The sequence below is a fragment of the Syngnathus floridae genome, chromosome 11, assembly GCF_059516105.1.
Source record: "Syngnathus floridae isolate MCC-2025c chromosome 11, RoL_Sflo_1.0, whole genome shotgun sequence".
Taxonomy (NCBI): domain Eukaryota; kingdom Metazoa; phylum Chordata; class Actinopteri; order Syngnathiformes; family Syngnathidae; genus Syngnathus; species Syngnathus floridae.
This window is the reverse complement of record NC_142423.1, coordinates 15,825,175-15,845,475: the sequence shown is the minus strand read 5'-3', so window position 1 is coordinate 15,845,475 and position 20,301 is coordinate 15,825,175. Positions and strand designations below refer to the sequence as shown.

Here is a 20,301-nt window from a genome sequence, read left to right as displayed (position 1 = left end):
ACAAACCCTAACCCTAACCCTAACCCTAACCACAGCAAGAGCAAGCCTAACCCTAAGCCTCAGCACAGCAAAAGCCAGCCTGAGCCTAACACAAACCCTAACCCTAACCCTAACCCTAACCACAGCAAGAGCAAGCCTAACCCTAAGCCTCAGCACAGCAAAAGCCAGCCTGAGCCTAACACAAACCCTAACCCTAACCCTAACCCTAACCACAGCAAGAGCAAGCCTAACCCTAAGCCTCAGCACAGCAAAAGCCAGCCTGAGCCTAACACAAACCCTAACCCTAACCCTAACCCTAACCACAGCAAGAGCAAGCCTAACCCTAAGCCTCAGCACAGCAAAAGCCAGCCTGAGCCTAACACAAACCCTAACCCTAACCCTAACCCTAACCACAGCAAGAGCAAGCCTAACCCTAAGCCTCAGCACAGCAAAAGCCAGCCTGAGCCTAACACAAACCCTAACCCTAACCCTAACCCTAACCACAGCAAGAGCAAGCCTAACCCTAAGCCTCAGCACAGCAAAAGCCAGCCTGAGCCTAACACAAACCCTAACCCTAACCCTAACCCTAACCACAGCAAGAGCAAGCCTAACCCTAAGCCTCAGCACAGCAACCCTAACAAGAAACCTAACAAGAAACCTAACAAGAAACCTAACAAGCTACCTAACCCTAACAACAAACCCTAACAACAAACCCTAACAACAAACCCTAACAACAACCTTAAGCACAGCAAGAGCAAGCCTAAACCTAAGCACAGCAAGCCTAACCCTAAGCACAGCAAGAGCAACAAGAACCCTAACCAGCACATAAAACCTTAAGCACAAAGCACATAAAACCTTAAGCACAAAGCACATAAAACCTTAAGCACAAAGCACATAAAACCTTAAGCACAGAGCAAATGAAACCTTAACAAAGCACATAAAACCTTAAGCACAAAGCACATAAAACCTTAAGCACAAAGCACATAAAACCTTAAGCACAAAGCACATAAAGACCTAATCACATTAAACCCTAAGCACTAAGCACATTAAACCCTAAGCACTAAGCACATTAAACCCTAAGCACTAAGCACATTAAACCCTAAGCACATTAAACCAATAGCACATAGCACATTAAACCAATAGCACATAAAACCAATAGCACATACCACATTTAACCATTAGCACATAGCACATTAAACCATTAGCACATAGCACATTAAACCATTAGCACATAGCACATTAAACCATTAGCGCATAAAACCAATAGCACATAGCACATTAAACCAATAGCACATAGCACATTAAACCAATAGCACATTAAACCAATAGCACATAGCACATTAATCCATTAAACCATTAGCACATAAAACCAATAGCACATTACACCAATAGCACATTAGACCAATAGCACATTAGACCAATAGCACATTAGACCAATAGCACATTAGACCAATAGCACATTAGACCAATAGCACATTAGACCAATAGCACATTAGACCAATAGCACATTACACCAATAGCACATTAGCACATTGCACATTAATCCATTAGACCATTAGCACATTAGACCATTAGCACATTAGACCATTAGCACATTAGACCATTAGCACATTAGACCATTAGCACATTAGACCATTAGCACATTAGACCATTAGCACATTAGACCATTAGCACATTAAACCATTAGCACATTAAACCATTAGCACATTAGACCATTAGCACATTAGACCATTAGCACATTAGACCATTAGCACATTAGACCATTAGCACATTAGACCATTAGCACATTAGACCATTAGCACATTAGACCATTAGCACATTAGACCATTAGCACATTAGCCCATTAAACCATTAACACATAGCACATTAAACCATTAGCACATAGTACATTAGACCATAGCACATTATACCATGAGCACATAGCACATTAGGCCATGAGCACATAGCACATTAGACCATAGCACATTAGACCATGAGCACATAGCACATTAGGCCATGAGCACATAGCACATCAAACCATGAGCACATAGCACATTAGGCCATGAGCACATAGCACATTAAACCATGAGCACATAGCACATTAGGCCATGAGCACATAGCACATTAAACCATGAGCACATAGCACATAGACCATTAGCACCTAGAACAATTAGACCTTAAGCACCTAGCACAATTAGACCTTAGCACCCAACCACATTAGACCTCAGCACCAAACCACATTAGACCTTAGCACCAAACCACATTAGACCTTAACACCAAACCACATTAGACCTTAACACCAAACCACATTAGACCTTAACACCAAACCACATCAGACCTTAGCACCAATCCACATTAGACCTTAGCACCAAACCACATTAGACCTAAGCACCAAACCACATTAGACTTTAGCACCAAACCACATTAGACCTTAGCACCTAACCACATTAGCCACTAGCACCTAGCTTCTAGCACCTAACCTCTAGCCTCTAGCACCTAGACCTTAGCACCTAGACCTTAGCCTCTAGCACCTAGCCTCTAGCACCTAGCCTCTAGCACCTAGCCTAACGAACCAAAAATATGACATCATAAAAAACAGAGTATGACATCACAAATGCAAAACATCATCCCACAAAAGACATCACATCACCCCACATGCTCTTATAAAATAACTTGGCCAATGCGTTTGTCTATTTGATTTGCTGCAAATCCAAATTATACCTAAGGATGGTGACAAATCTTATTATACTTAATAGGACATATTAAAGACTCTTTTGAATAAGTTCATTAACTTAATTGTTAATTAAATCATTTTCATTATGATTTTGTATAAATACTAGGTATAAACAGAAAATATACTACACAAAATTTAATTATGATTTTGTATCAATACTAGGTATAAACAGAAAATATAATACACAAAATGGGCAGTTTACTTGTTTGAAAAAGAGTGGGAAGTAAGACTTATTTCATTTATTTAAACGGAAGAAGTAAAACTTATTTATTTAATGGGAAAAATGGATTTGGTGGAATTCAAAATTTCAAAACTGAATGAATGAAGTCATTTCAATTATGATTTTGGATAAATATTAAGTATGAACACAAACACGACTGCAAAAAATGGCCAGTTCACTTGTTTAAAAAGGACTAGGAAGGAAAGACTTATTTCATTTATTTAAACGGAAGAAGTAAAACTTATTTATTTAATGGGAAAAATGGATTTGGTGGAATTCAAAATTTCAAAACTGAATGAATGAAGTCATTTCAATTATGATTTTGGATAAATATTAAGTATGAACACAAACACGACTGCAAAAAATGGCCAGTTTACTTGTTTAAAAAGGACTAGGAAGAAAACGCTTATTTCATTTATTTAAACGGAAGAAGTAAAACTTATTTATTTAATGGGAAAAATGGATTTGGTGGAATTCAAAATTTCAAAAATGAATGAATGAAGTCATTTCAATCATGATTTTGGATAAATATTAAGTAAGAACACAAACACAACTGCAAAAAATGGCCAGTTTACTTGTTTAAAAAGGACTAGGAAGAAAAGACTTATTTCATTTATTTAAATGGGAAGAAGTAAAACTTATTTATTTAATGGGAAAAATGGATGAGGTGGAATTCAAAATTTCAAAAATGAATGAATGAAGTCATTTCAATTATGATTTTGGATAAATATTAAGTATGAACACAAACACGACTGCAAAAAATGGCCAGTTTACTTGTTTAAAAAGGACTAGGAAGAAAATACTTATTTCATTTATTTAAATGAGAAGAAGACTTATTTAGTTTGTTTAATATATGTTTGTTCCGAGGCAAAATTGGATTTGCTGCAATTGCAAATTTCGACAAATTACGGTCCCAAATATTGACTTGAGACCTGATGGGACGTATTAATAGCTAATTTGATAGAAGTTGGTCATATGAGCAAGTGGAGTAACATGAGATCTATTCTCAATTACACAGCACACACAACTTTGGATCTTCTGAATGAATGAATGAATGAATGAATGAATGAGTGGGTGAGTGAATGAATCTTATTTGTTCATTTAAATTATGACTGTATAAATACTAGGTATAAACACAAAATGGCCAGTTTACTTGTTTGAAATGGTGTGGAAAGAAGTAATCTATCCAATTTAAGACAAATGTAGTTACCTCTAACAATGTGTTACTTTATCTATTGTTGTCTGTGACTTCCCATGAATAAAAAGGAAGGAAGGACTCACCGGAGACGTCTTCGCCAACATCAAACCGTTGGACTTTTATCCTTCTTACAGTGGAAAACATACAGCCAACCAACACCATGGAACCTAAAGGAATGGAAGAAAACTTTAACATTTGGCTTCAAGCAACATTCGCAGATGCAACACAATGTGACGTGCGGGCTTAGGGCTCGTTCAGGTTAAAGGTTGAGGGAGGGGCCCTCGTTTTAAACTACTTTTTTCAAAAGGAGTGGGAACAAGCAAGACTTATTTAATTTATTTAATGGCAATATGTAAGACTATTTTTCTTCCCTGGCAAAATTGGATTTGCTGCAATTTCCAATTTCAACAAAGTACAGTGCCAAATCTTGACTTGAGACCTGATAGGACGTATTAAACGCTTAGTTACATTGACAGGAGTTGGTAATAAGAGCGAGTGGACTAGCGGTGGTTGAATGGATGAATGAATGTTGAAAGTAATTTAAATTATGACTTTGTTTAAATACTAGGTATTAACAGAACATCTACTGCGCAAAATGGGCAGAGTTTACTTGTTTGAGAAGGGGTGGCTTATTTAAGACTACGACTTATTTAATCTGTTTGTTCCCAGGCAAAATTGGATGTGATGCAATTCCAAATTTCACCACATGATGGTGCCAAATTTTGACTTGAGCCCTGATAGGAGATATTAAACACTGGATTACTACTTTGGATCTTTTCTTATATTACTTTGCAACAACATACTCGGTAAGAGATTAGGCAGTATAATCACATATGTTAACTAGAGAGTGCCCACACTCAATTTACTTATGGTTATGTGTTACATTAATTACTGTTAGGCATCATTTGAGCAGTCTGACCAAATCTTTGAATAGAAGAATTTGTGATTTAAGAAATTACTTCTGTTCAGGGTAATCAGATTTGTATATAATTCTAATGGTCGTCTTTTGAAAACTATTCTGAATTACAACTTTGGATCTTTTCTCATATTACTTTGCAACAATATACTCGGTGACAGATTAGGCAGTATAATCGCATATGTTAACTTGAGTGCCCACACTCAATTTACTTATGGTTAAGTGTTAAATCAACTACTGTTAAACATGAAATAGGAGGTGTTTAACATAAATGGGGGAAGAAATGGGTACTCACCATTGTGGCTCCTGGTCAATGATGCGAGCCTCCAACTGATTTGTATATTCATTCTTCTGACGGTGGGAAACGTACAGCCAACCAACACCGAGGAACCTAAAGGAATGAAAGAAAACTTTAACATTTGGCCTCAACCAACATTCGCATATACAACACAATGTGACGTGCGGGCTTAGGGCTCGTTAGGGTTAAAGGTTGAGGGAAGGGCCCTTGTTTTAAACTACTTTTTCGAAAAGGAGTGCGAACAAGCAAGACTTATTTAATTTATTTAATGGCTTAATTTATTTGTTTCATCTATTTTGGTTCCCAGGCAAAATAGGATTTGCTGCAATTGCAAATTTCAACAAAGTACGGTGCCAAATCTTGACTTGAGACCTGATAGGACGTATTAAACTCATTTAATGGGAAGAAGTAAAACTTATTTAGTTTATTTAATCTATTTTTGTTCCCTGACAAAATTGGGAAGGATTGGCAAGAAGTAAGACTTATTTAATCTGTTTATTCCCAGGCAAAATTGGATGTGCTGCAATTCCAAATTACACCACATGATGGTGCCAAATTTTGACTTGAGACCTGATAGGACATATTAAACACTTAGTTGAAGTGATAAAAAATGATAATAATACCGAGGGGGGCAACATGAATGTTCTGAATTAGACATAGTTTGAATATGCTTTTGAATATTTTTTAGGTAAACACTTTTGCTTCACTTTGAGGAGTGTGATAATCTAACCAAATCTTTGAATTGAAGACTTTGTGATTTAACAAATAGTTTGTTTTTAAGTTTAGGGTAATCACATTTGTATATAATTCTAATGGCCTTCTTTTGAAAACTATTCAGAATTACAACTTTGGATCTTTTCTTATATTACTTTGCAACAATATACTCGGTGAGAGATTAGGCAGTATAATCGCATATGTTAACTTGAGCGTGCCCACACTCAATTTACTTATGGTTATGTGTTAAATCAATTACTGTTAAACATAAAATAGGAGGTGTTTAACATAAATGGAGGAAGAAATGGGTACTCACCATTGTAGCGACTGGTCAATGATGCGAGCCTCCAACTGATTTGTATTTTCATTCTTCTGACGGTGGAAAACGTACAGCCGACCAACACCGTGAAACCTAATGGAATGAAAGAAAACTTTAACATTTGGCTTCAAGCAACATTCGCAGATGCAACACAATGTGACGTGCGGGCTTAGGGCTCGTTCGGGTTAAAGGTTGAGGGAGGGGCCCTCGTTTTAAACTACTTTTTTCAAAAGGAGTGGGAACAAGCAAGATTCATTTAATTTATTTAATGGCAACATGTAAGACTATTTTTCTTCCCTGGCAAAATTGGATTTGCTGCAATTGCCAATTTCAACAAAGTACAGTGCCAAATCTTGACTTGAGACCTGATAGGACGTATTAAACGCTTAGTTACATTGACAGGAGTTGGTAATAAGAGCGAGTGGACTAGCGGTGGTTGAATGGATGAATGAATGTTGAAAGTAATTTAAATTATGACTTTGTTTAAATACTAGGTATTAACAGAACATCTACTGCGCAAAATGGGCAGAGTTTACTTGTTTGAGAAGGGGTGGCTTATTTAAGACTACGACTTATTTAATCTGTTTGTTCCCAGGCAAAATTGGATGTGATGCAATTCCAAATTTCACCACATGATGGTGCCAAATTTTGACTTGAGCCCTGATAGGACATATTAAACACTAGATTACTACTTTGGATCTTTTCTTATATTACTTTGCAACAACATACTCGGTAAGAGATTAGGCAATATAATCACTTGTTAATTTAAGAGTGCCCACACTCAATTTACTTATGGTTATGTGTTACATTAATTACTGTTAGGCATCATTTGAGCAGTCTGACCAAATCTTTGAATAGAAGAATTTGTGATTTAAGAAATTACTTCTGTTCAGGGTAATCACATTTGTATATAATTCTAATGGTCGTCTTTTGAAAACTATTCTGAATTACAATTTTGGATTATTTCTTATATTACTTTGCAACAATATACTCAGTGACAGATTAGGCAGTATAATCACACATATTAAATTGACAGTGCCCACACACAATTTACTTACAGTTATGTGTTAAATCAATTACTGTTAGACATGAAATAGGAGGTGTTTAACATAAATGGAGGAAGGAAGGGCTACTCACCATTGTAGCGCCTGGTCAATGATGCGAGCCTCCACCTGATGTGTATATTCATTCTTCTTACAGTGGAAAACATACAGCCAACAAACACCATGTAACCTAAAGGAATGAAATTAAACATTAACATTTACCCTCAAGACATTCAAAGATATAAGGCAACGCGACTACGTCGTGTTTGTATCCGCTGTCGCGCTAACGGCCATTTCGCGCCCACGGATTTGAATCTTGGCGGGAAATTTCCCCTATTGACTTCATTTCGACGGCACATTACTGCGACGTAATACCCGCTTATCTAAAACGGCAAAGTTAAAAGTAGAGTTAAATAAAGTTTTATTTTTAATCAACGCAATAATTTACAACCGTTGACCAGGGAGAATCGTCGAAATTCGGCGTCTATGGCTGGCAGCAGACGCCGAATTCGACGACGGCCCCCCCACTCACTCGCTTTTTCGAGACTACAATAGTACTTATTTTTAAAAACAATGAGTTTTATTTACCGTGTAGCCCTAGACGGTCCAGTTGCAAGCAGAAAATAAAGATATTTCTGTTGATAATCGCCGTCTTTGTTTCCGCGACTCAGCTAAATATTGCTATTGCACAGTGAACGCTACCTACATCGACAACTTTAGTCAAACTACGAAAAAGTAAGTCTCTTTAAACACAATGAGTTGTATTTACCGTATACGCTCTAGACGGTCCAGTTGCGAGCAGAAAATAAAGATATTCCTGTTGCAATTCGTCGTGTTTGTATCCGCTATCTCGCTCGCGTCCGTTCGCAGCCATCCGCGGCCACGGATTTGAATTTTGGCGGAAGCCACGCCTACTGACGTCATTTCCGCGTAATACCCGCTTATCTAAAACGGCAAAGTTAAAAGTAGAGTTAAATAACATTTTTCTTTTTAAATCAACGCAATCATTTATAACCGTTGACCAGGAAGAATCGTCGAAATTCGGCGTTTGTGGCTGGCAGCAGACGCCGAGCTCGACGCCCGCCACACTCACTCGCTTTTCGGGGCTACAAAAGTACTTCTTTTTAAAAACAATGAGTTGTATTTACCGTGTACGCTCTAGACGGTCCAGTTGCGAGCAGAAAATAAAGATATTTCTGTTGCTAATAGTCGTATTTGTATCCGCTATCTGGCTCGCGTCCGTTCGCAGCCATCCGCGGCCACGGATTTGAATTTTGGCGGAAGCCACGCCTACTGACGTCATTTCCGCGTAATACCCGCTTATCTAAAACGGCAAAGTTAAAAGTAGAGTTAAATAACCTTTTTCTTTTTAAATCAACGCAATCATTTATAACCGTTGACCAGGAAGAATCGTCGAAATTCGGCGTTTGTGGCTGGCAGCAGACGCCGAGCTCGACGCCCGCCACACTCACTCGCTTTTCGGGGCTACAAAAGTACTTCTTTTTAAAAACAATGAGTTGTATTTACCGTGTACGCTCTAGACGGTCCAGTTGCGAGCAGAAAATAAAGATATTTCTGTTGCTAATCGTCGTGTTTGTATCCGCTATCTCGCTCGCGTCCATTCGCAGCCATCCGCGGCCACGGATTTGAATTTTGGCGGAAGCCACGCCTACTGACGTCATTTCCGCGTAATACCCGCTTATCTAAAACGGCAAAGTTAAAAGTAGAGTTAAATAAACTTTTTCTTTTTAAATCAACGCAATCATTTATAACCGTTGACCAGGAAGAATCGTCGAAATTCGGCGTTTGTGGCTGGCAGCAGACGCCGAGTTCGACGACGCCACACTCACTCGCTTTTCAGGGCTACAAAAGTACTTCTTTTTAAAAACAATGAGTTGTATTTACCGTGTGCGCTCTCGACGGTCCAGTTGCAAGCAGAAAATAAAAATATTTCTCTTGTTAGTCGTCGTGTTACTATCCGCTGTGTCTCGTTCGCTGCCAATGCCGGCTTCCTACTTGTTGAGAGCCACGCCCACGGATTTGAATTTTAGCGGAAGTTTCGTCCATCGGCGTCACATCCGCGTCACGTGACTGCGACGTAGCAGACGTCATATGTTGACCGCCGTTTTATTTAGTAGACTTAAAATGGTAATGTGTTGACATAATGGCGCACTGGTTAACATGTCCACCTCTTAAGCATGATGTTATGGGTTCGAGGCCCGTCTCAGCACATTTTCTTTTCTCCCTTGTCTATATGTATATACCTTAATATTCGAACAGCGTATCCACTTCCTACTGTTGCGAGCCACAGATTTGAATTTTGGCGGAAATTTTATTTTGTAAATTTGTAGCATGTTACATCGACAAAATGACGCACTAGATAGCGCGTCCGCCTCTTCTTATTCATGAAGTGGATTCGAAACTCATGTCAGCATGTTTTTATTTTTTTCCCTTGTCTGTATGTATATACCTTAATACTATTTTTATTGTTATCTTCTTAAGGATATCTTATCTCAGGTTTTATTCAGACCAGAAAAGTATTTTAGTCCACTTGTTTGGTCCGGACCAAAAGTGCTGTTTTATTTAGTAAACTAGACCACACCACACACCTTCTTTGAGCTCGTTTTATTTATTGAATATGCTCATCATTATGACTCTATGACCGTAAAATGCCAATCACTTTAAAAATAATTGAGTGAAAAGCGTGTATGAGTAGAATGATTTGAAAAATAACTTTATTGTCATTAAGAAAAAACAGTGAAAATAACAGTACACTTCACTGTTTGCATACAGATTCAAACGTTCAACCAATAGAGTTTGCATTGCTAACATTTCTGTAGGAAATAACTGCTATACATACGGTGAGGTAACAATCATCCATAATGCGCATTCACGTAACACACCTTGATCATCTCAAGTGAGAATATGAGTTTCCACACCTTGGAACAAAACACTGTCATTTATTCCATAATTTAAAATGAAGAAGAAAAAAAAAAACGCAAAAATAAACAAAAGGGGGACATATCCACTTAACTGTCTTAATCTGCATTGAAGCAGAAGTGCAACAAGAGTCTAGAAACAATGACTTAAGTAGGAAAAAAAAATAGGCTTTGAGCATTGTCATTGTCACCATTTAACAATGGCTATTGGGGGGGGGGGAATTAAAGCACTTAACAACACTTGATAAGTTCAGGCCTTTCTTGTCCAAGTCAAATACGGCTACAGCACAGAATGTCTTCAATGACCAAGAAGCCCAGTGCCTGCAAAAAAAATCTAATGAATCCACACACACACATCTACTTTGCTACATGACAAGCACCAATGCACATAAAGAAGATTACATTCAGAGATGATTGTTCGGGTTGATAGATTAGTTTCATCCTATGTTTATGTTGGAATGTAACCTGTAATAATTAATCAAACGTGTCCTGTCTTAACAGAAGTAGTAGAACAAAGTGCTAAGATCTTTTGAACTGATTGACCAGCTGCAGAGAAAGCAATCAAAGTTGTTCTGTTTACACAACGTCATAAAACACCCCTGCTATGCTTTGACCGGAAGCCAGGGGCTTCAACCCCATCCTGTCCACTTTCACCCCCACCCTGTTTCTCTCAATAAAAATGCTCTTGCAAGCGGGGGCCCGAGTCAGACCTCATTCAATCATCGCTGTATGCACAGCGACAAATGACTCTCCACTTGCAAGTGCTTAAAAGGGCATACTGTCTCCCGTGTGGTTCTTGCAAAATAAGTGAGAGTGAGCACCACTCTAACAATGATGTCAATAATGCTGCTTACCTTTAAACCCCTCTTCTGGCATTCCCGCTATGAATGAGGTGGTGAAAAACAATGGTAGAAAACGTACGTTACTTCTCTGATCATTAGAACTATACTAGAGGAACAGTATATCAGAAAAGCTTTTGTCATTATTGCAAGGCGGGAGGGCAATTATTTGCAAATTGACACTATTCATGGGTCAGCCTGGTGCCTAATCACTCACAAGATTTCGAATCCAAATGAGTCTCACCTTGATAGACGTCATCCAGGGCTGCATAATCAGCTATTGGCTCATCAGCCTGAGATAACAAGAGTCATGTGAAGAACACCAACAAAAGAGTGATTGAATGCTAAAAGCAAGAGCTAGTGACTTACCTTTAAAGAGATGACACTCTCTGGGATGATACCCAAACTGCCCAATGTGGCTGAGTCGTTTGTCAGACTTTTCCCATCAATGGAGAGGTTTTGGTCAAACGGCGCCACCGAGAAGGCATGCATAATCTAGTTTTGCGACGAGAGCAAATTCAAACCCAGATTGAGTTGAAAAATGATTGAGCCAAAGGTTTATGTCGGTGGAACCAAATAGGACTCCTGAGGACAACTTCAAACGCTTGTTTCGGGTGGCCTTACCTGAATTTTCAGCTCTTTGAGGGTCTGATTTGCAGACACAATGAGGGCTTTTTCGCCTCGGAGTTTCCGGTGCCGAGTGCTTCTCCTGATTCCGCCCAGTTTAGTCGCGTTGCTTTCTGGAGAAGCCACTCCCTCTGGGATGCTGCTCTCGCTTAGTTTAAGTCGCTTTGCACCATCTTCTGACTGGTGAAATAAGACTGCATATTAGAAGTTTTAGTTCTACAAATACAGTGCACCCTTGCCAAATTCTTCTGCTGAGTAGACAAATTTGAATTATAATCTGCTCAGTACAGATGTGAGCAGAATTAATATTGCCACCAGTAAGCTACATTTTGTTGCCTTATTTACCTGGCTGAAGTCTGGATCTCTCTCACCAGCGACATTTGGTTGCTCCTCCTTCTCCTCCTCCGCCTCGGAGCTGCTGGCGTTCATCTCTGGAACTGCTTCTTTCATCATCTATGCACAACGGAACGTCAGATGCCATTTACATGTTGAGTCGCGTGCACGTCAACAGTAGCGACAGCTTTCGACTCATCGGGCACCGAGTAGATTTGTCGTACCCTTTTGTCTTCCGCGATTTTGCGGATGTAAATTGTGGCTTGGGTGTACTCTCGGAGGTCCTTCTGTTGCTGGAAAAGGAAGCCCTCTCTGCACTCCCAGCAGAGATCTGAATACATGACCACACACAGCATGAATAATGACCAAAACAAAAACAATAATCACAGATCCCATTTGAAGCTTGGATTAAAAAGTGGTCTAGGCCTTGCTGGCTAAAGGCAGCAACGATATCAAATTTGGTCAATATCTGATGTCCCTATTTTAGTGTCTAGTCTTGTATTCATTCATTCATTCATCTTTTAGTGGAGCATAAGTAACATACATGTTGCAAATATGTTGCAGTAGGTGCATTTGAAGATGCTGTAAAACATGACCAAAAGGGTGACTTTTGCACTCTTACCGGGCTGAGTGGTATATTTGGCGGTGGGACCCGAGGGCGTCGTCTGTTTGAAGCAGCGGATGGAGATGGGCTGGTCCACCATGAAGAGTTTGCTGATGACCTCCCATTCACTGGGCCAAAGCAGAGCAATGCTGTGACAAAGCAAACAGTATCAAGCCACATTCGGGTTATTCATGACCAGTTTCAAAGTAAGCAGTCGCCACACAAAGCTGAAATTTTACTTTCATCCATTCGTTTTTTCAGGTCATGTTTGCTCCCAATTGAACATGGTCTTTTGAGAGTGACACGGTGGATGGAGTAAAACTATTAAAAATGAGGAGAGCAAAAGGGAAAGAAAAAGAAAAAAAAAAACTCACTGTTGTGCATCGCCGTTGATTAGGGAGTCATAGGTGAACATGAAGCCTCCATGCGGACATACCAGGAGGCTGTTGCCCACGCTGGACACTGGGGACGATTTGGTGGGTCTCCTAGCAGTAAGGAGGGAGGGAGGGAGGGAGGGAGGGAGGGAGGGAGGGAGGAAGGAAGGAAGGAAGGAAGGAAGGAAGGAAGGAAGGAAGGAAGGAAGGAAGGAAGGAAGGAAGGAAGGAAGGAAGGAATGGAGGGCGGGAGGGAGGGAAGGAGGAAGGAAGCAAGCAAGGAAGGAGGAAAGGAAGGCAGGAAGGCAGGAAGGCAGGAAGGAAGGAAGGAAGGAAGGAAGGAAGGAAGGAAGGAAGGAAGGAAGGAAGGAAGGAAGGAAGGAAGGAAGGAAGGAAGGAAGGAAGGAAGGAAGGAAGGAAGGAAGGAAGGAAGGAAGGAAGGAAGGAAGGAGCAATCAAAACAAGCAAACGACAGTCGCCCGGTACAATATTTCATTTTAGAGCATCGTGAAGGACAAAACAGTTGTGTAGCCTGAGAAAGAAGGCCTTTGGTCGACAGCCCTTAAAGAACTACCTGATAAATTTTCTCCACTCGTCCACAAAAAACAGAGGAACAACGTAGAGGATGTCTGTGTCCTGGGAATTGAGAGAACAAAGGATTTAGTCATCAAGTCCAGCACACACAGTCAGTGTGTCACTGACGTTGTTACCTGAGGCCACTTGGTGAGGGTTGGCCGGTTCTTCTCATGGAAGAGGTTGAGTAGCTGGTTCTTCTGGTCCAGAGCCATCATTTTACTCACAGCTTCATTGTCCTTTTCTTCCTGTTCCAGTGTCTGGACACAAAAGGAGGAAAAGGTTGCAGGACCACTTTACGAGTGATGGAGACAGACACAAGGAGGGCTGTTAATTGGTAGTGAGTAAGTAAGCGCAACATTAAGAAATGTGGAAAACATCTCCTCCGTTCATTCAGCTATCAAAACTGTACATACAAACATACAACAACTCATCAGCAGTTTCCACTTACCAGACACTGCGGACAGGGACTTTGGTCTTGGGTATATTCAAGGGCTTTGGGGAAATATGCTCGAAGCTTGGTCCAAACTTCAGAAGATACAAGCTTGCGTTCAGTGTCCACAATACTCAGACCTCCTTGATGCAAGCGAAAACCACTGGCATTTATTAAGCCGCATGACAGAAAGTGGGAATTCATACGTACACGGTGAACATACCGTGACTGCAGACAATGTCGTCATTAAATGTCTTCATCTCCTCCTCGTTGCCCTCGGAGACCTCAGGGCTGCAATCTACAAGCGGTTTCGAACAAGTCCAGTCCTAATAGGCTCGTTCTTTGATGTAGTGAAATGATCCATTTAGTTCCTACCTTGGCTGTTGTTGCCATGTGGTCCATTGCCATTGCTCTGACCATTGCTTGGTTGGCTTTCATGTTCATCCTTCTCCAGTTGTTCCAGAGCCAACTGCCTCCAACTGCGCAGGGAGGCTTTGCCCACCCAGAAACCTTCTCCGCTGACAGACAAAAATGTTCACGTCAAAGTGCTGACAGACCAAAAAAGGATTTCTCGCCAGAAGGGCTGGATTTCAGACGTTTCACCAAAGTGCTATTTTCTAGTGATAAAGAGGTAGAGACCCAATGACTGTCACACACACACACTTCTGGCTGTGGTGAAATTTGTCCTCTGCATTTAACCCATCCCGAGGGGAGCAGTGAGCATCAGCGGTGCCGTGCCCGGGAATCATTTGGTGATCTAACCCCCGCAATTCCAACCCTTAATAATACTACTACTAATGAGTTGGGCCCTTAAATAACTGAATGAAAATCTTATGTGCGTGCTCACCTGATTGTACGTTTGACCAGATTGGACACTTCCTTGTAGTCCTCATTGAGTTGATTCTTCAGACGCAGCACCCTGCATCGCTGTTGCACACACGCTCGGCACAGAGTAGAGCCTGCCGTTGAGGAGGTACACATTTGTCACGCAAACGGCTTCACCGCACCGATCGGGTTTGTCAAGTCCCACCGATCCTACCGTCCAGCCTCGGCCCTCCGCCGTAGCGTTCGTACAGGACCCGCCCGGCTGTCTGAGAAACTCTCTTGGCGTCTCCCACTTTGTCTGGATGCAGTTTGCCGTGAGAACACAGGAAATGCGAGTTGTCAATTTTCTTGGTGGCAGTCGAGTCATCCAACCACTTCTTCAACCAATCCAGAGGTATAAACTCGTAAGGCTCTCCTGTAGAAAAGGACAAGAGAACGTTTGCTCCACGTCTAGCAGACGATAATACTCGGCGGCTCGGGGGAACGCGTCGTCGACTGACCGTCCGGAGCGGGTAACAGCTCGTACAGCTCCCTGACTTCTTCGTGCTTGGCTTTGCCCTTATCCACACTCTGTTTCCTCATGTCTGACATTTCACTGCACCACTCTTCAAATTTGTGGTTGTCTTGGTCCACTAGCCTCTGAAGGAACTCTTGAGGGGAGAAAAGGAGGCAAACAAAGCTCAAAGATAAGACGAGCCAGCCACAGAAAGACAGACATTGACAGCAAGTTTAGGACTAATGTCCAGGTCAGACTCCCTAAGCCAAACGTAATGCGCGGTGGCCAATTTGAACCTTTGCAACAGAGCCGTTGCTTACTTCTTTGTGTCACACGTTCACGTTTTCATCCATCCGTTTTCTGTACCGCTTTTCCCCTCGTGGGCATCTTCAGTACACTTTTTTAAAATGATTATCGATCAGGAGTAGCAAGGGAGTCATTGTGTGTCATTGAGCAGATTGTTTTCTCATTCATTGATGCAAAAAAAAAATAAAAAATAATCGAGCCCACCGGGAACTTCAACTACAGTCGTGGAGGGATCTGCGGGCTCGTCTTCCTGGATCTTGTACACCAACATGTAGGCATTTCGGGAGCAGTGGTAGCCTTTACTGCACTTGGGTTTCCGTGTCTGCGACTTTACCGTTTCAGCTGAGACCAAAGAGAAAGTGGCAAATACGTTATGACTGCTTTTCTTTTTTTCCAAACAGAAATGAAAAAAGAGACATGAACGCAAAATAGGCTCTTGGTCGGTCGGGAACTACGACGACGGATCCTGGTGGCGCCGCTTACCGATATCATCTTCCGTACCCAATTGCAGCTTCTTGCCTTCCATCCTTTCAATTTCTTCATCATTGAATTTGTACCAGTCACTGGTACGAGCATCTTTCACATGAGCGATATAATGTCCCGAGTAGGCACTGATGCCACGATGGATCAGCACTGCGCTCAGTTCATACACACACTTCTGATCTACAAAGGCAACCACAACACACAGTTTGCTGCTTCAGTATTTGGACATGGAAAATGGACTTGCAATTGAGGCTCAGCAAAATGCCTCTTCATTTATCCTTTTGCAGCAGAAGAGGGTATGAGCCTTTGTCGTAGAAAGTAAAACTGCAAATACCTTTTGTGACTTCAAAAAAAGGCGCCATGTCGAGTTGCTCGGGGAAACTGATGTAGGTGTTGAGTTTCTTCTTGTGGCCTGTTTGTCTAGAGATGACATCACAGAAGCTGTCACTAAGCTGATACCTAACAATGATGCATCGTTATTGGCTGCAATTTGGAATATAGACATTGTTGACGCTGAATCATCTCAAACATTCTCCAACATCGGAGCTTTAAATAAATGTAAAAGATGAGCTTGGACAAACCTGTCAAAGACAAAGCGCATGAGTTGCAGGTTGAGGGTGGGCGGGAGACTGTGCAGTCTGATCCGCCGGGTCGCGCTCTGTTTACTTTGACAGGTTTCACAAAAGTAGCGGTTATCTCCATCTAGTTTCTCATCCTGAAAAGTGCCGACAAGCAAAAGCATACGTGTCGTTTGATCGAAATATCACAAGAGGGGAGATGCTGGATCGTTGCAATAGGTTATGTATATAGAACGACATATGCTGTAGATGTATCCAAAGTCTTGTTTTTTTAGAAAGGCCTGTTTTTAGGCAGCCCAGGGAGTCCTTTGTTAAGTTCATTTAGGTCAGGCGTGTTTTGGGGCAGCCGAAGGGGTCCGTTTGCTCCACCCAAATCTGTTGGCATTTTATTGAAAGAGACGCAATACGCAGGCGACAATGTCAGGAGGATTGAGGAAGTCATTTCCATGCCATGTGAAATGGATGAATACAGCCATTTGTTCTACTCCTGGATCTGAATCAAAAAACATCCTTGCCATCACTGTAATAAAGCAGTCATAAAGATCAAACAGCCCGACTTGTTATTATCTAACGGCAGCCCAACTTGTTATTATCTAACGGCAGCCCAACTTGTTATTATCTAACGGCAGCCCAACTTGTTATTATCTAACGGCAGCCCAACTTATTATTATCTAACGGCAGCCCAACTTGTTATTATCTAACGGCAGCCCAACTTGTTATTATCTAACGCCTTGAAATTGGTCACAGAAATTCATCAAATCACTTGCGCTAAGGTTTACGCGCAGGTCGCTTAGCTTCGTACGGTCCATTTAAAATAAAATGTTATTTGTGACAATTGGGTCCATGACCAGAGGGCCCATTTCCGGGACTCCTTCTATTGTGTACAGCTTCCTCTGACCTTAACCCACCTTCAGAAACTCTGTAACACATTCTGTAAGGTTCTTGTGGCCTTGAATGTTCAATTCCAGTTCGTAGAATCTGGAGGGCAGTGCAGACGATCGTCCACATTGGTCACAGCTAGAAAACAACAGTGAGTGCAAAACTATCAAATCTTCATTTGTTAATGGGAATAAATGCTTTTCTTTTTTTGGTGACATTTGGGCAGTTGATTTGCTTACACAGTTACATAGGAGAACTGTCCACAGAATTGCTGCTGAATGACATTTTGCAAGGTGGGGTTCTTCTGCTTGGACAACGTGTCCTCCAACAATGACAAGAAGAGCTTTGAAAACTCTTGGGCATCCTGAAAGAGAGAGAGAGAGAGAGAGAGAGAGAGAGAGAGAGAGAGAGAGAGAAAAGAAGGACTTTAGTGCTTTGCTTTGTGGAGTCTTGACTGACTGGGTTTCAGAGGCTCTTACTTGCTGCTGCCCAGTATCGAGGCCAAGAGCTTTAACCAGCCCCGAAGGATCAATGTATTTTCTGTTGCTGTTTTGTAGTAGTGCAAACAAATACTGTAGATGCTCACAAATGGACTGAGGCTCATAATCTGAAAGACACAATCATATGTCAAAGTAGTGTGCGTGGTATTCTACAGAATACATCTGTGAATACTGCAATACATCCATCAGCTATGATGGCAAGAAGTGGTTTGGGTTATAAACCCCATGAATGGAATTTTGAGTTCGGGTTAGGGGTTGAGTGATAGCGCTGATAGTTTGATTGATACATGCTGTGGTAGATAAACACAAACAAACAAACAAACAAACAAACAAACAAACAAACAAGCAAGCAAACAAAACAATGTGGCACACATTTGAAATCAGCTGAATTTATTCTTGTACCTGACTCTATGTTGTGTTCCTGTGCACGGGAATTGTAGCACTGATAGAGGCTTTTTCGTAACTCAAGGGTAAGGCAATGTGGCGCACATTTGAAAGCAGCTCGATTTATTCGTGTACCTGACTCTATGTTGTGCTCCTGCGCACGGGAATTGTAGCACTGATAGAGGCTTTTTCGCAACTCAAGGGTAAGGCAATGTGGCGCACATTTGAAAGCAGCTCGATTTACTCGTGTACCTGACTCTATGTTGTGCTCCTGTGCACGGGAATTGTAGCACTGATAGAGGCTTTTTCGTAACTCAAGGTTGTGGAACCACACTTGCAGGAAGGTGTTGACGTAACACGTGGCTCCCAGGTTGGTCAAACCAACAAACGTATTCTGTAAGAGAGACACACAAACAAAGACACATTATTCAAAGTACTGTCATTGAACTGACCAAGTATTGTACCTTATCTCTACGTTCTGAATTGGGGTCATCGATATTGTGGAATGCGTTTTCATCAATCTCCCCAAGCCACGTCTGTTCACCAATGCCAACAAGACAGTTGGGGTTTCCTTTGCAGTTTCTCCTGAAAAGTCATGACATCGAAACCCTTGCTCAAATAGCGATTGCATACGCAGGCTAACAATGTGCATACACCGTATGACAACGTCCATACAAGTCACAGTTTCAGATTGACTTCTTCTGGCTAAATGTGATGTTGATGGATGTCATTTGGCGGTATGTCGCAATACAGAGTGCCTGCCTCGTCCGACAAATAAAGAGTCCAGGCATCATGTGGGTGACAATGCCACATCAAAGAAAGTCAACTCGCGTGCGGCTGGTGGCAATGCCTACCTGCTGCCATTCATTCAATGTGATCTATGACATTTGGGCGACATACGTACCTGCAGGTTCCTCTCTTGCAGACAGGAAGACTGACGCGGTACGCCAGCTCGATATGCTCTTGACTGATATCTTCAGGTTTTACCGATGTCACCCAACGCCAAGCCGCTTTCTCCAACTGCAAGCGTGGTGCCATAGTCCTGGGGTTTAAAGTTGAGCAAATAAAACGAATAAAGAAAAGTGCACGCCAACTCAATGCAATGCCATGAGAATGATCACACTTCGCGATCAAATGCGTACGCGGTAATGCGTAATCACTTCGGAAGCAGCCTAGCACCGACAGCTAAGGGGCGCTACCCGGTTTAGCCAACGAAAGGACATTAGCAACATTGAACTCCCCACGTCGCATCGGAAAGAAATAAAACACACGAACACACACACACAGTAAATGGCAAAGTTGCTGGATAGCCAAAGAACCGCACTGCGTATCGACTAGTTTGGGCTCGTTAACTTGCTAAACGTAGCATAGCGAAAGCCGACCTTGTTTGCATTGCATTTAAGTCTATTGAACGCTAACGACTTTTGAGAAGGGCAGCTCATATCGAACCTTGCGTCACCAATTGGTTCGTGTCACTTTACATTTTATTGAGTTTTATTTCAGATTTATCGTCCTTGTGTTCGTAGAGATGGTCACTGAGCTAGCTAAAATTGTGCACGGCGTCAATAAATGACGTAGTAACAGCCCTGGAAGAGGAAGCTGCTGCTGCTACAGTTCTTCTTCCTCGTCGTTGTCTTCCTCTCGGTGTTCAAATGCGCTTCGCCGACTGGAATAGTATAATACCGCCACCTATGGTTCGCCAACAGTTTGCATTTCTTTTTTACTGCG

At 41.5% G+C, this 20,301-nt stretch overlaps 1 protein-coding gene and 1 long non-coding RNA gene across 7 annotated transcripts; both read right to left on the bottom strand.

Annotated features, from left to right (window-relative positions):
• Positions 1–490: 490 nt before the first annotated feature.
• On the bottom strand, positions 491–9,429 carry LOC148391461 (uncharacterized). 4 transcript variants are annotated; one of them, XR_015861474.1, is made up of 5 exons: positions 9,306–9,429; positions 7,495–7,590; positions 6,355–6,450; positions 5,322–5,417; positions 491–4,277 (listed from the first exon to the last, which is right to left on the bottom strand). It is a non-coding gene; the product is annotated as an uncharacterized LOC148391461 (long non-coding RNA). The 4 variants fall into 4 exon arrangements; XR_015861475.1 differs by lacking the exon at positions 9,306–9,429 and adding an exon at positions 8,928–9,205; XR_015861472.1 differs by lacking the exon at positions 9,306–9,429 and adding an exon at positions 8,549–8,651.
• Positions 9,430–10,117: 688 nt separating this feature from the next.
• usp48 (ubiquitin specific peptidase 48) lies at positions 10,118–20,220 on the bottom strand. 3 transcript variants are annotated; one of them, XM_088390417.1, is made up of 28 exons: positions 20,055–20,220; positions 19,478–19,615; positions 19,038–19,158; positions 18,826–18,967; positions 18,169–18,296; positions 17,929–18,053; positions 17,719–17,827; positions 16,814–16,947; positions 16,567–16,652; positions 16,233–16,412; positions 15,954–16,091; positions 15,448–15,597; positions 15,153–15,362; positions 14,970–15,081; positions 14,498–14,640; positions 14,346–14,420; positions 14,141–14,265; positions 13,827–13,949; positions 13,691–13,752; positions 13,117–13,227; positions 12,761–12,891; positions 12,363–12,469; positions 12,151–12,258; positions 11,803–11,985; positions 11,548–11,673; positions 11,423–11,471; positions 11,194–11,220; positions 10,118–10,660 (listed from the first exon to the last, which is right to left on the bottom strand). In XM_088390417.1, coding segments are annotated over exons 1-28 (3,168 nt in total). In that variant the 5' UTR covers positions 20,057–20,220; the 3' UTR covers positions 10,118–10,637. The 3 variants fall into 3 exon arrangements, with proteins under 3 accessions (XP_088246543.1, XP_088246545.1, XP_088246544.1); XM_088390419.1 differs by having other exon boundaries at positions 15,162–15,362; positions 20,055–20,219; XM_088390418.1 differs by having other exon boundaries at positions 20,023–20,209.
• Positions 20,221–20,301: the final 81 nt, after the last annotated feature.

Bases quoted from the DNA above. Each gene is read 5' to 3' on its own strand.
- usp48 (XM_088390417.1), bottom strand. The intron at 11,674-11,802 runs GTAAGGCCACCC...TCGCAAAACTAG, and splicing joins TCAAAGAGCTGAAAATTCAG to ATTATGCATGCCTTCTCGGT. The intron at 11,221-11,422 runs GTGAGACTCATT...CCTCATTCATAG, and splicing joins CCTGGATGACGTCTATCAAG to CGGGAATGCCAGAAGAGGGG.